At 38.5% G+C, this 12,909-nt stretch overlaps 1 protein-coding gene across 1 annotated transcript in view; it reads right to left on the bottom strand.

Moving 5' to 3' along the window:
• LOC140478899 (solute carrier family 12 member 9) overlaps positions 1 to 12,909 on the bottom strand; it is a 116,994-nt gene that overhangs the window by 93,973 nt on the left and 10,112 nt on the right. The window contains exons 2-4 of the mRNA XM_072572514.1: positions 12,151 to 12,285; positions 3,145 to 3,285; positions 563 to 850 (exon numbers count right to left, since the gene is read on the bottom strand). Coding sequence (XP_072428615.1) covers positions 563 to 850; positions 3,145 to 3,285; positions 12,151 to 12,285 — 564 coding nt within the window. The remainder of the gene's footprint in view (positions 1 to 562; positions 851 to 3,144; positions 3,286 to 12,150; positions 12,286 to 12,909) is intronic.

Here is a 12,909-nt window from a genome sequence, read left to right as displayed (position 1 = left end):
ATCAGGATGATCAGTTGAGCTCATAGCATGGCTCATTTACATTGCTGGAAGTAACATACCTTTGTATGCAAGGAACTTTTTTTTTTGTTTGCACAGAACATATGTTCAAATCTTGTACTGTTCCAAATTGCCGAGAAGCATGGGGGACCAAAGTTTGGTTCCTAGTTACTTTCTCCAGAAAACACCAACCCAACAGTACCCTTTCCTTGTGTGGTATAAATTATTGTGATAGTTCAAAATTTTGTAATTGACATTTATCTTGATATATCCAATACAAAAAGCTTTGGCAGCATGCATCACTTTTCAGTAATACATACTGAAGAAAAATTGCAGTTTGTCTTCTGCATCAGCCAGCAGAAGATCTACGTGGATGGTTATTTTCAGTAATTACACTGAATATATAAACTGTTGGGCCATAAGCTTTGATTAAGCATTTTAATTGAAATGAAGCTGAAACAGATGGAATAAATAGTTGCTAACCTTTTGTTGCCCTAACATCATTTCAGTGTACATGCATTTGAATGAAGTTACTACCCTATACTTACTTTTAGGATTAACTTACATGGAAGATTACTCTTCAGAGTTGACAGCTTAAATCCAGTGAATGAAGCCTCTGAGATGTTCCCCAAGGACGTTGTGATGTTAATAGATTTTGGTGACACTGCAAAAAAGCTGATGAATATTGTGCCAAGTACCAGAATAACAATGAGGAAAATTATGAAGGAGGCTTTTGCATAGATGTCAGCTCCAACTAAGCACACAAGAAGGCAGAAAATAAGAATCACTGTGCCATAGAGAAGTTCGTACCAGTAGGACTGAGGAAGAACCTGAATGCTGCTTGTAGTTTGCCCTGAAAAAATACAATTACTTAATTAACAATATACAACTTTCGGTCTACTCACTGTAAAATTTACAGCTGCATTTTAACTTCTATGTCACGAACATTTGTAGAAATTTACTAAATGACAGTATCCCAAATCAATATGAACATTTCTCTGCAAATGGGAATGACTTGTCTACAGTAATGTGAAACTCGAGTTATTGCTGTCATGTACTGTCATTGTTGGGGGCAGAACTTGAAGGCCTTGGGCTTCACACCTTCCATCTGGGAAGATGATCCTGGTTTTGCCAACTGTAAATAATGAAGTGGCAAGATGCGTTTTACACTCTATCCACCAGTGTATTCATCTAGCTCATTCAGAAGTGACAATGGCCCAAACAAGTTTGATCTTCCTCACTTTAGTAAAAAAAATGTAAGCCAGGTTTTCACAGGCCTTTCTTCAGGAGGTCAGCTATGTGAAAATTGAATGACTGGTTTGTCAGAGCACAGAGTACTAGCAAAACTTTTGCTGCAAAGTTGCCGTCATAAAAATTATCAATCCCAAATCAATTATAACTGTTTGACCTTTCAACTTGCCTCTACCACAACAGATGTGGAGCATAGAACAGTCAGCACAGGAACAGGCCCTTCAGCCCACTATGTCAGTGCCGATCATGATGCCATCCTAACCCCATCTGCCTATACATGGTCTGTATCCTCCTCTTCCCTGGCTGTTTGTGTATTGGTCCAAATGCCTCAAACTTTGCTAATTTATCTGCTTCTACTACCTTCTCTGACAAGTGCCTGGCATGCACTATCACCCTATGTAAAAAAAAAACCCTGTCTCCTTATCTTCTTGAAACTTGCCACTCTCACCTTAAATCTAGTGTTTTGCACACCCTAGTATTTGACATTTTCATTTTGAATAAAAAAATGACACCACCCGATGTTTGCCTCTTAACTTTATATATTTCGATCAGGTCATCCCTCAGTCTTTGACACTCTTGTGAAAACAATACAAATCTGTGCAACTTCTCCTCATAGCTAATACACTCCATTCCAGACATCCTACTTGTAAACTTCTTTTGTACCCTCTCTAAAGCCTCCACATCTTGTTGATAGTGTGGCAGCCAGAACTGCGTGCAACACTCCAAATGTTGCCTAAAGTTTATACAGCTGCAACATCACTTGCCAACTTTGTCACTCAATGTCCTGACCGATGAAAGCAAGCATGGCATATGCCTTTTTTAACCACCTCATCCACTTGTGTTGTGGAGATTTTTGATTTGTTTGTCAATTCCCTTAATTCCACCTTTGTCCCTCAACCTCAGCCAAATCTCTCATTGACTTGGTCAATATGCCTGGTATGACTCCATTTTTGCTCCCTCAAAACACAAATAGTACAAAGTTAAGCATATTTGGCACACCCATTGCCAGATCTGGTTGGAAACATCAAAGTATCGCAGATCCTTCCAAAATGCTCTCTGCCAAAAGTAACTACTATTCTCAGATAATTTCACAGTATAGAATGTGGTTTCTCTCCAATAGTAGCTTCTCATTACATCACTGTCAAGCTCTTGCATTCTTCATGAGTGTGCACCTTCCAAATGAACATAGATCATAAGATCATAAGACACAGCGGAAGAAATTAGGCCATACAGCCCATTGAGTCTTCTCCATCATTCAAACATGGCTGATAAGTTTCTCAAACCCATTCTCCCACTTTTTCCCCATAAACTTTGATCTTATTGATAAGCAAGAACCTATCTAGCTCTATCTTAAATATACTCAATGACCTGGCCTCCACAGCCTTATGTGGGAATGAATTCTCTCGATTAACCACTCTCTGGCTGAAGAGGTTTCTCTTCATCTCTGTTCTGAAGGGTGTTCCTTTTACTCTAAATCTGTGCCCTCAGGTCCTAGTCTCTGCTGCTCACAAAAACATCTGCCCAATGTCCACTCCTTCATTCTAGGATTTTCAAAAATGTTACCAATACTACAACTGAGTTGTTTCTACAGCTAAGACAATTTTTCACCCATGGTTTCCTTTCAAAAGATACATAAGAACAACCAGTGATAGACAAGAGCCTCTGCTCCAACTGTAACCCAAATCAATTGTGGTTTCAGTATGAGTCAAGAGCATGGAGGCACCAGATCCGTATTGTTATATTAGCTGACCAATTAATTCTCATTTTTTCGGCTTTATTTGCCAACATGTATCACTGTAATGTGAATACCAGTCCCCATAATTAAGTGTGTAATGTTTAATAAAAATGCAAAATCTGAAACAGAATTTAGACCATTATTTAAACTCACTAACCTACCTGTTGGTGACATTCCAAAAATGTCAACAATGGACTCAACAAGTCCCAAGACATAGAGAGCACTTCCACATATATTAGCAAAGAAGAACATGATTCCAATGCTGCCTCCAAATTCAGGACCCAAAGCTCGACTGATCATATCTGACCACAAGCATCAGTGAAGGAAAAGAGAGCAACACTTTTTGCAGTTGAGTGATTATTCACAACATTGATGTTTTGTTGATTCACAACATTGCATATGCAAGAAATCATTTTACAAAATAATGCACTGAAATCCAAGATCCAATTCAAATGAGTACTCTGGCATTTTTCGAAAGTAATTTGGAATCCTTACATGATTGGCATAGCCACCTATGAACATTAAAATGGAAATATTTAGATGCCAATACGAGAATTCTAGTTGCTGGCACAATGAAAGTTCATATTCTCCACAGTGCATAACACGTGAAAGTTGTAACAGTACAAAAAAGAAACTTGATTAAGTTGTGAAGAAGATTACTTACCAATCATTTTCTTTTTCTACACATTCTTATTACCTGAAATGGTGGATTTCAGGGTATTAAAAAGTGTACCAGTTTTCAAAAATTTGGGGTATACATTTGCTGCTGTGGTGATATTGGTGAAAAGTGCACTAAGTTCTGTTCTTGTGCCTCCAGCCCCCTCATGTTTAATGCAATAAGTCTGGTTTAAACAAAAAATGTTAGCAATTTCATTGAACATTTAATGAACAAAGCTCACAAGTCCATTTGTTTATTGCCATCTATTTCACACCCACACTCAAACAGTATTGTTGTATTGACATAACTAGAGTGTTCAAGCTGCTTTATTGGTCGATTGATGTAAGTTTAAGTATTTACAAACTGCGGTTGACACATTAAATGCATTTGACAAAACTGTTTACACTTTCTCAAGGTAAACTGATATGAAAGGAGATTTACCGAACCCATACCTAACAAAATCAGGCAACTACTTGTCCCTTAATTACTCAATAGGTTTTCAAATAAATTCTACTGTCCTTTGATTGCAATGGTTGTTTACAAATAGCTGCATTTTAATCCTATTCCTTTGCAACACTAAGCATAGGGAATTTTATTTGATGGAAACTTCATGTAAATTTTGAAAACATGCAAATCTAATTAACATTGCACAGGATTCAGAGTCTTCTATTTAACGTGACTGTGACCATCATGATGTGGTGTTAATTCAGCAAACTTGATCTCACCTTTGCTTTTGCTTGGGGATGAAGCTGTAATAATGGTCCAAGGGATCTAAGGCAGTAGTGCAAAATTACCAATAAACAATGGTGTGATGCTTGTCCTGATACAAATCACTAGTGCCTTAACTTTCTGTGATCTTTGTACCATCATAATATCATAGATACACATTTCCTATGACATAAGCTTTCTGCAAATTGAGGCCCGTGTTCCTTACCTTTCAACCTTCGGTCAATTTCACACTTCAATTAATTTACTATTTGCTCCTTCACACTTCACCAACTCCTAGTTATACAAGTTAATTGATCAAAACAAGATAAGTGCTCAGAAGCGCTCGTACTTAGCTACTATCCATTTAGCAAATTATTCTGTTCCATTTTGAAATTCTAGGTGATCAGTTTTATTTTGGAAAGTAGAAAAATCCTGAAAAACCTGCGATGTTTGAAAGGATAATGAAAAGTTGCATTCTTTACCAAAAAGGACCATGAATACAAGAAAATTATTTTGATGACGTATTTTACACCACCATTGGAAGTTCATATTGCAAATATATATAATCTGTAATTTTATACTTGACATATTATGAGGATTAAGATTCTTGTGAACATTGGAAATAGAACCTGACTCAAGATTGGGATCCAGATAGAATCAAACCTCACCCATTCAATGCAATGCCTGAGCTGAGACATCACTTTTTTTTAAAAAATAAAACTTTCAGTTATCTCAAGAATGTGACTTAAAAGTAGTTCTGGGATTTACATATTAGTGAACTGAAACCTGCAACCCATTTTAAAAGATGAAAGACTTAACAGCAATCTAGGTTTGCTCAATATATCATTTCAGTTGCATGACACTGTAATCTTTTGCTATAAATTCTGTGTCTTATGTCCTGTCCCACAGCTACCTGATGAAGGAGCAGTGCTCCAAAAGATAGTGCTTCCAAATAAGCCTATTGGACTATAACCTGGTATTGTGATTTTTAACTTGGTCTACCCCAGTCCAACACTGGCTCCTCCTAACCTTGGGAACATTGGGAGAATTTGCAGTGAAGACTACCCCATTCAAATTTCAGTGGTAAAAGATATGCCCCAGTACAATTAGATTTTGGCAGTACAAACATTTCACTTTATCTTGAACCACTATCATGATCAACAATAAACACATATAAAATGCAGTGAAATGTTCCTTGAGAGAGGATATATGGTTTGCGTATTTATGATGATCTCAGCTCATATTATTAGAGAAGTCAGATGCCTGACCAAAATCTGGCTTGGCAGGCTTTAGCTTGTTTTGTTTTGGTCTTAACAAGATGCTCTCTCACTGGGGCAGAAGTATGCAATGTTGAAGATTTTATTTTGAAAATAAAACACAAGTTTGCTTAGCAAAAGACATGGAACTAAAACCAGAATTAACCAAAATATTTACTTAATTCAAATGCAAAGAGTTTTAAACAATAGGAAAGGGGGTGCCAGATTTTATACAGAGATGATGAGAAATTGCTTCTCTCAAAGGATGAGAGTCTGTGGAATTCACTACCCCAGAAAGCAGTGGATGTCAGGACATTGACTAAATTTAAAAGGGAAACAAGTAGAGAGTTTTTCAATTACTAATGGGTTGAAGAATTGTAAGATATAGGGTTAAAATTGTGCAGAATAAGGGAACAGGTGTTGCTTCTGCAAAAGCTTGCATGATGAAATTGGGCTGCACATGCAAATACTAAACAGTGAGAAACAAAAACAGGTGGAATTATCTATGACTATTAGGGCAGAGCAACCGTGGAGCAGGGTGTACTAGTTGCAGGAGAATAGTGTACCAATCGCCGGAGGGATGTGGCCAACACACAGAATTTAGTTCGGCAGGATGATTGCACAAAGACAGCAAACTATGCCAGGATAGTCACATATAAGGAAAAGATAAATAAGAGTAAGGGGCGACAGGCTTAGAGTCGTAGGAGAAGTAAACAGAGGCGGAGTGAAGCTAGAGGTTGTGATTGGTTACTTTTGCTGTAGCGTAGCCTATGGGGTAAAGGGGAGGACCAAGAGACAGAGCTGAACTGCATAAATCAGAATGTTACCCTCAGATCGGGATGCCTACTCATTAGACACCCGTCTTGCAAGTACGTTTCAATAAAATTCGCTGCTCAGAATTCGACTCAGACTGAAATTTATTGATATGTGAGCTTTGATTCTCAGAATTAAGTGGAATGAGCTGGAAAGTGGAGTTGAGGCCAAGATGAGATCAGCTATGATTGTATTGCATGGGAGAATGGGCTCAAGGAGGCTAAATTAACTACTCCTGTTCCTTGTTCTTACCTTATGTTTTAAGAACAGTAAAATTATAATTACATCAAAATAATCCTTGACAGGTTTCAAAAGAATCCCTTCTATGGAACTCAACAGCAACCATTATACAGCACTCATATCAGAATTCTTTCTCTCTCACATTAACAGATCTAAAAGGTAACTATGACATTAACTCCCAAGAAACTGAAACCTCGAACAGCTTAGTCCTCGAGCAAACATACATTCAAATTTAAACAAGCTAATCTTCAGTTCTTCTTCAGGTTTTAGTCCGTAACCAGAAACGTTGGGTTATCATTACCTTTTTACTCTAAGGTAATCTAGTGTACTATATTCTCCTCTTCACAAGAGTATTGCTCTATACATACATCTTCATGCATGGACTTCACAGAACTGCCCATAAAAGTAAAAGTCTCCCACTCTCTCCCTACTGTGGATGTTTTCTTTAAGTTGAAAAATGCTCTCACTCCAGAAATTTCTAACAAAAAGCTTGAAATATAGCTGTCTGCCTTGCTCAGTCATAAAACATCCGAAAGGAAGCAAGAATCCATTGTAATGTCAAAGTAGCCCTAACAAACGGTTTAAAAAGAAATTGCCATGGCTACAGAAATACTTAATTTTAATCATTAACTTCAAGCACACAGAAACTAACATAAATGTAACAACCTCAAAAACTTCAACCCTCCCCCCCCCCCATATAAATGATATTCAAAATATGTATAACTCAACATTTATATTTCACACCACAATAACAGATGCACATATTGTAATGGACTAAGAAGGATAAACACACAAGGCTTTGGTGTCTTGTGGGAGTTGACAAAAGGCAGCAAGTGCATTTTTGTTTGGGAGGATTATGAAGAAAGAAATTTTAAAATTATCTATTTTCCCTGTCTTTTGGTTTCTGCCTTTACAATGGATACACAGTAGATAAACTTGGCAATGATACTTATACATGACAATGGGATCGGGAAGAGATGTGTGAAATGTACCAACAAATAATTAAATTCATCAGTGCTATAACTTCAAAATACATCACATGTATGCAGCTATTCAAGAAAGCAGCTTACCATAAGACAAAGGAGTGGAAGGCAGGCCAATCAGCCCATCCAAGTCCACTCTTCCATCAATCATGCTTATGGGCATTTCAATGCCAGTTACACACACTCTCCCTGTATCCCTTAATTCCTTGAGAGATTAAGAATTTATCAATCTCTGCCTGATGACATTTAACATCCCAGCCTCCACTGTGATCTGTGGCAATGAATTCCACAGGCCTACTACTTTCTGGCTGAAGAAATGTCTCCTCATTTCCATCTAAATTGACCATCTCTAATTCTAAGGCTGTGCCCATAGGTCCTAGTATCCACGCCTGATGGAAACAAATTCCCAGTGTCCACCCTTTCTAAGCCATGCATTAGCTTGTAAGTTTCTATCAGATCGCCCCTCAACCTTCTAAACTCTAATGAACACAATCCCAAGATCCTCAGCCATTCATCGTATTTTTGGCCTACCATTTCAGGGATCATCCGTGTGAATCTCTGCTGGACACGGTCCAGTGCCAGTATGTCCTTCCTGAGGCATGATGCCCAAAACTGGACACAATATTCTAAATGGGGCCTAACCAGAGCTTTATAAAGTCTCAGTAGTACATCACTGTTTTTACATTCCAACCCTCAATATAAATGACAACATTACATTTGCTTTCTTAACCACGGACTCAATCTGTAAGTCAACATTTAGAGAATCCTGGACTAGCACTCCCAGATCCCTTTTTACTTTGGCTTTATGAATTTTCTCACCATTAAGAAAATAGTATGTCCCTGTATTCTTTTTTTCAAAGTGCAAGACCTCGCATTTGCTCACATTGAATTTCAGCCATTTCTTGGACCACCCTCCTAAACTGTCTAAATCTTTCTGCAGCCTTCTCACCTCACCTGCCTGTCCACCTAACTTCATAGCATTGGCGAACTTCACCAAAATGCCCCCCAGTCACTTCATCCAGATCCTTTATATATAAAGTGAACAGCTGCGGCCCCAACACTGAACCCTGTTGAACTCCATTTGTCACTAGCTGCCATTCCAAAAAAGAACCTTTTATCCCAATTCTCTGCCTGCTGCCAGACAGCCAACCCTTAATCTATGCCAGTAGCTCACCTTGAACACCATGGGCCCTCACCTTACTCAGCAGCTCCTGTGAGGCTCCTTATCAAAGGTCTTTTGGAAGTCTAGATAGATAACATCCACTGGGTTTCCCTGGTCTAACCTACTTGTTACCTCTTGAAAGAATTCTAACATATTTGTCAGGCATGACCACCCCTTACTAAATCCATGCTGACTTGTTCTAATCCGACCCTGCACTTCCAAGAATTTAGAAATCTCATCCTTAATAACAGATTCTAGAATTTTACCTACAACCGATGTTAGGCTAATTGGCCCATAATTTTCCATCTTTTATCTTGATCCTTTCTTGAACAAGGGTGTTACAACAGCAATTTTCCAATCATCTGGGACCTTCCCTGACTCCAGTGATTTTTGAAAGATTGCAACCAACATCTCCGCTATTTCTTCCACCACCTCCCTCAGAACTCTACAATGCAGCTCACTGGGGCCCGGAGATTTATCAATTTTTAGACTTTTAGCTTTTCTCACACTCTCTTTTGTAATGGCTACCATACTCAACTCTGCCCCTTGACTCTCCTTAATTGTTGGGATATTACTCATGTCTTCCACCATGAAGAGTGACACAAAGTATTTATTAAGCTCTTCAGCTATTTCCTTATCTCCCATTACTAGCCTTCCTGCATCAACTTGGAGCGGCCCAATTTCTACTTTTGCCACTCATTTGTTTCTTATGTATTGAAAGAAACTTTTACTATCATTTCTAATATTACGGGCTAGCTTACCTTCATATTTGATCCTCTCCTTCCTTATTTCTCTTTGTTATTCTCTGTTTGTTTTTGTAGTCTTCCCAATCTCCTTGGCCAGTTTATAGGCTCTCTCTTTTTCTTTGATACATTTCCTGACTTTCTTTGTCAGCCATGGCTGTCTAATTCAAACCACACCCCCCCCACCCAAGATAATTCTTCTTTTCTTTGTACTGTGTCCTAAATTATACCCAGAAACCCCTGCCATTGGTGCTCTGTCTTCCCCATTAGGGTCTGCTTCCAGTCAATTTTCATTAGTTCCTCTCATGCCCCTGTAATTACCTTTATTTAACTGTAACACCATTACATTCAATTTTGTCTTCTCTCTTTCAAATTGCAGACTTAACTCTACCATATTGTGATTGCTGCCTCCTAAGTGTTCCCTTACTTTAAGATCTTTTATAAAGTCTGGCTCATTATATTGCATTAAGTGCAAAGTAGCCTGCTCCATCACAAGCTGTTCCAAAAAGCCATCCTGTAAACAGTCCATGAATTCCCTTTCTTTGGATCCACCGGCAACATTATTCACCCAGTCCATTTGCGTATTGAAGTCCCCTTTCTGACATGCCTGGTCTTTTTCCTGGTCCACCTTGCGCCCCTGGTCCTGACCACCGCTGGGATGTCTGTACAGAACTCCCATTATGTTTTTTTGGCCTTTGTGATTCCTCAACTCCACCCACATAGACTCCATATCATCTGATCCTATGTCATTCAGTGCCATAGATTTAATTTCATTCATAAGTAACAACGCAACGCTGCCCACCTCCCTGTCTTTTTGCTAAGTTGTAAATCCTTGGATGTTCAACTGCCAGTCCTGAACCCCCTGCAACCACGTCTCTGTGATGCCTACCACATCACAATCATTCACTATGATTTGTGCTGATAATTCATCTACTTTGTTACAAATACTATGAGCATTCAGGTAAAGCACCTTAATGCTAATTTTCTTATCCTCATTATTCCCATCACCTCTGGTAATGTGCCCTAAGTTATCCTTCCTTTTTCCTTCATTCCTAGTCTGCCTTGAATTTAAACCCCGCACACATGCTAACTGCTGCTTATCTTTCTACTTGACTCCATACTCCCTGTTGCTTTCCCTTTTCCTCCCCCCACCCCCAAGTTTAAAGTCCTAGTGACCACCCTATTTATCCTTTTCGCTAGAACACTGGCTCCAGATCGGTTCAGGTGGAGACTGTCCCATCAGTACAGATCGCCCTGGTTCCAAAACTGATATCATCACCTACTCAACGGGAATAGGGGTTGGCAACTAATGCTCAGCTTTCCAGGAATACACAAGTTCCATGAACTATTTTATTTAAAAATCTACTTGTTTAACATTCATAAGCCCTTGCTCCATTTCTACAGATTTATGGATGACCCATTATTTGTATTTTGCTAGACCAATCTGATCTTCTGTACTATGATTCTACATGGGACTAGCTGGGTAGCTCTGTCAGGAGCTGAATGGCCTCCTTCTGTACTGTAAAATTCTATGATTCTGAGTGGTGCACCCAATTTTAACATCTTACCTCAGGTTAATATTGAGCTTGACTGAACTATAAACAGATTCAGCTGATGATAAGTGTTACAGGAATAAAATATGAAGACAATCTGCAGAGGATTTGCATTGCCTTGACATTACTTCATTGAAAGTGATCTGTTTTAAGATTTAAAGTGACAAACATTTTCCATAGAGTGGACATTGAGAAGCTATTTGCTCTGTTGGAGGCGCAATCTTTCAACTGCAGCTTCACGCAAAATTGTATGAAGTAAAAAAATCTTCCTGGGTCAATCCACACGTTTTAGAAATGAATTGAACTTTTCTTTTTAAATGAAATAAAACTGTCAAGATATAAACATCATTAGAATTAAAATAAACACATCAACCATGATATTAATAATGATAAAACAGACTCCAGGGGTTGTATAATCCACTCCTGCTTCTGTTTCCTACCAACATATCTTGTGAACTTTATGTACCACATTTGCTACCGATATTATATTTTGCAATCTTCCAAATTTAACTGATTAGGAATGCTACAAGAAATATCTACCAAGTGGGTGTTGAAAGATCAATAAAGTAAAATTGATCAAAAAGTTATTAGTTTAATTAAAGATGCTCCTTGACTCAAAAAGAAAGAAAATTGCTAGCCCAAATATACTTAGAGTCATAAAGCACGGAAACAGATCCGACAGTTAAACTTGCCCATGCCGAACATAATTCCAATCTAAACTAGTCCCACCTGCTTGCATTTGGCCCATATCCCTCTTAACATTTCTTATACATGTCCTTATCTAAATGTCTTTTGAACATTATAACTGTACCAAAATCCATCACTTCTTCTGGAAATTCATTCCATGCATGAACCACTACCTGTGTAAACCATCATATCTTTGATTAGTTGATTATTTGATTAGTTTAGGTCATTGGAATATTGTTGTCTTTCTGTAATATAGTTTCAATGGATGTATTTAAACATCAACACATTGGATCCCCTGAATTTAGATTTGCTCAAGATTAATACTCAATCTAAATGAACCTGAAATCCTAACTCTAAAAGATACAGTAGGCACCACCAGCATCCAGTGCTCCATTAGTAGATATAGCACACACTGACAGTACAGTCATGCTTATGATGAAATATGCCACAACGTACATGAGTATGCTCTGGTACAGTCCTGCTTGGCCAACAACGAAACCTTCAATGAAAAATAAAGATTGTTTTATAAAAGAAACACATTTGCACTACAAAAATAACTTTCACATATATAGGAAAACATTTCAGTACAAATCTACTCAAATTGAAAGAGGATGATGAAATGTGGCAATCACCACATATTCATAAAACAAAGCAAATAAGTCTTGACAATTCAACTGACTGATAATTTTCTGATAATCTCCAATATTTATTGTCTCTGACAATAAATAGGAATTCAATTCAGGCCACTGACCTCAATAAGGGATTAGATTAGATTAGATTACATTACATTACAGTGTGGAAACAGGCCCTTCGGCCCAACAAGTCCACACCGACCTGCCGAAGCGCAACCCACCCATACCCCTACATTTATCCCTTACCTAACACTACGGGCAATTTACTATGTCCAATTCACCTGACCTGCACATCTTTGGACTGTGGGAGGAAACCGGACCACCCGGAGGAAACCCACATAGACATGGGGAGAACATGCAAACTCCACACAGTCAGTCGCCTGAGGCGTGAATTGAACCCGGGTCTCAGGCGCTGTGAGGCAGCAGTGCTAACCACTGTGCCACCGTGCTGCCCACAAATGGATGGGTGTAGGCATGCTGCAACAGGCCCA

Source organism: Chiloscyllium punctatum, chromosome 6, assembly GCF_047496795.1.
Source record: "Chiloscyllium punctatum isolate Juve2018m chromosome 6, sChiPun1.3, whole genome shotgun sequence".
NCBI lineage: Eukaryota > Metazoa > Chordata > Chondrichthyes > Orectolobiformes > Hemiscylliidae > Chiloscyllium > Chiloscyllium punctatum.
This window is presented reverse-complemented; position numbering and strand designations above follow the sequence as displayed.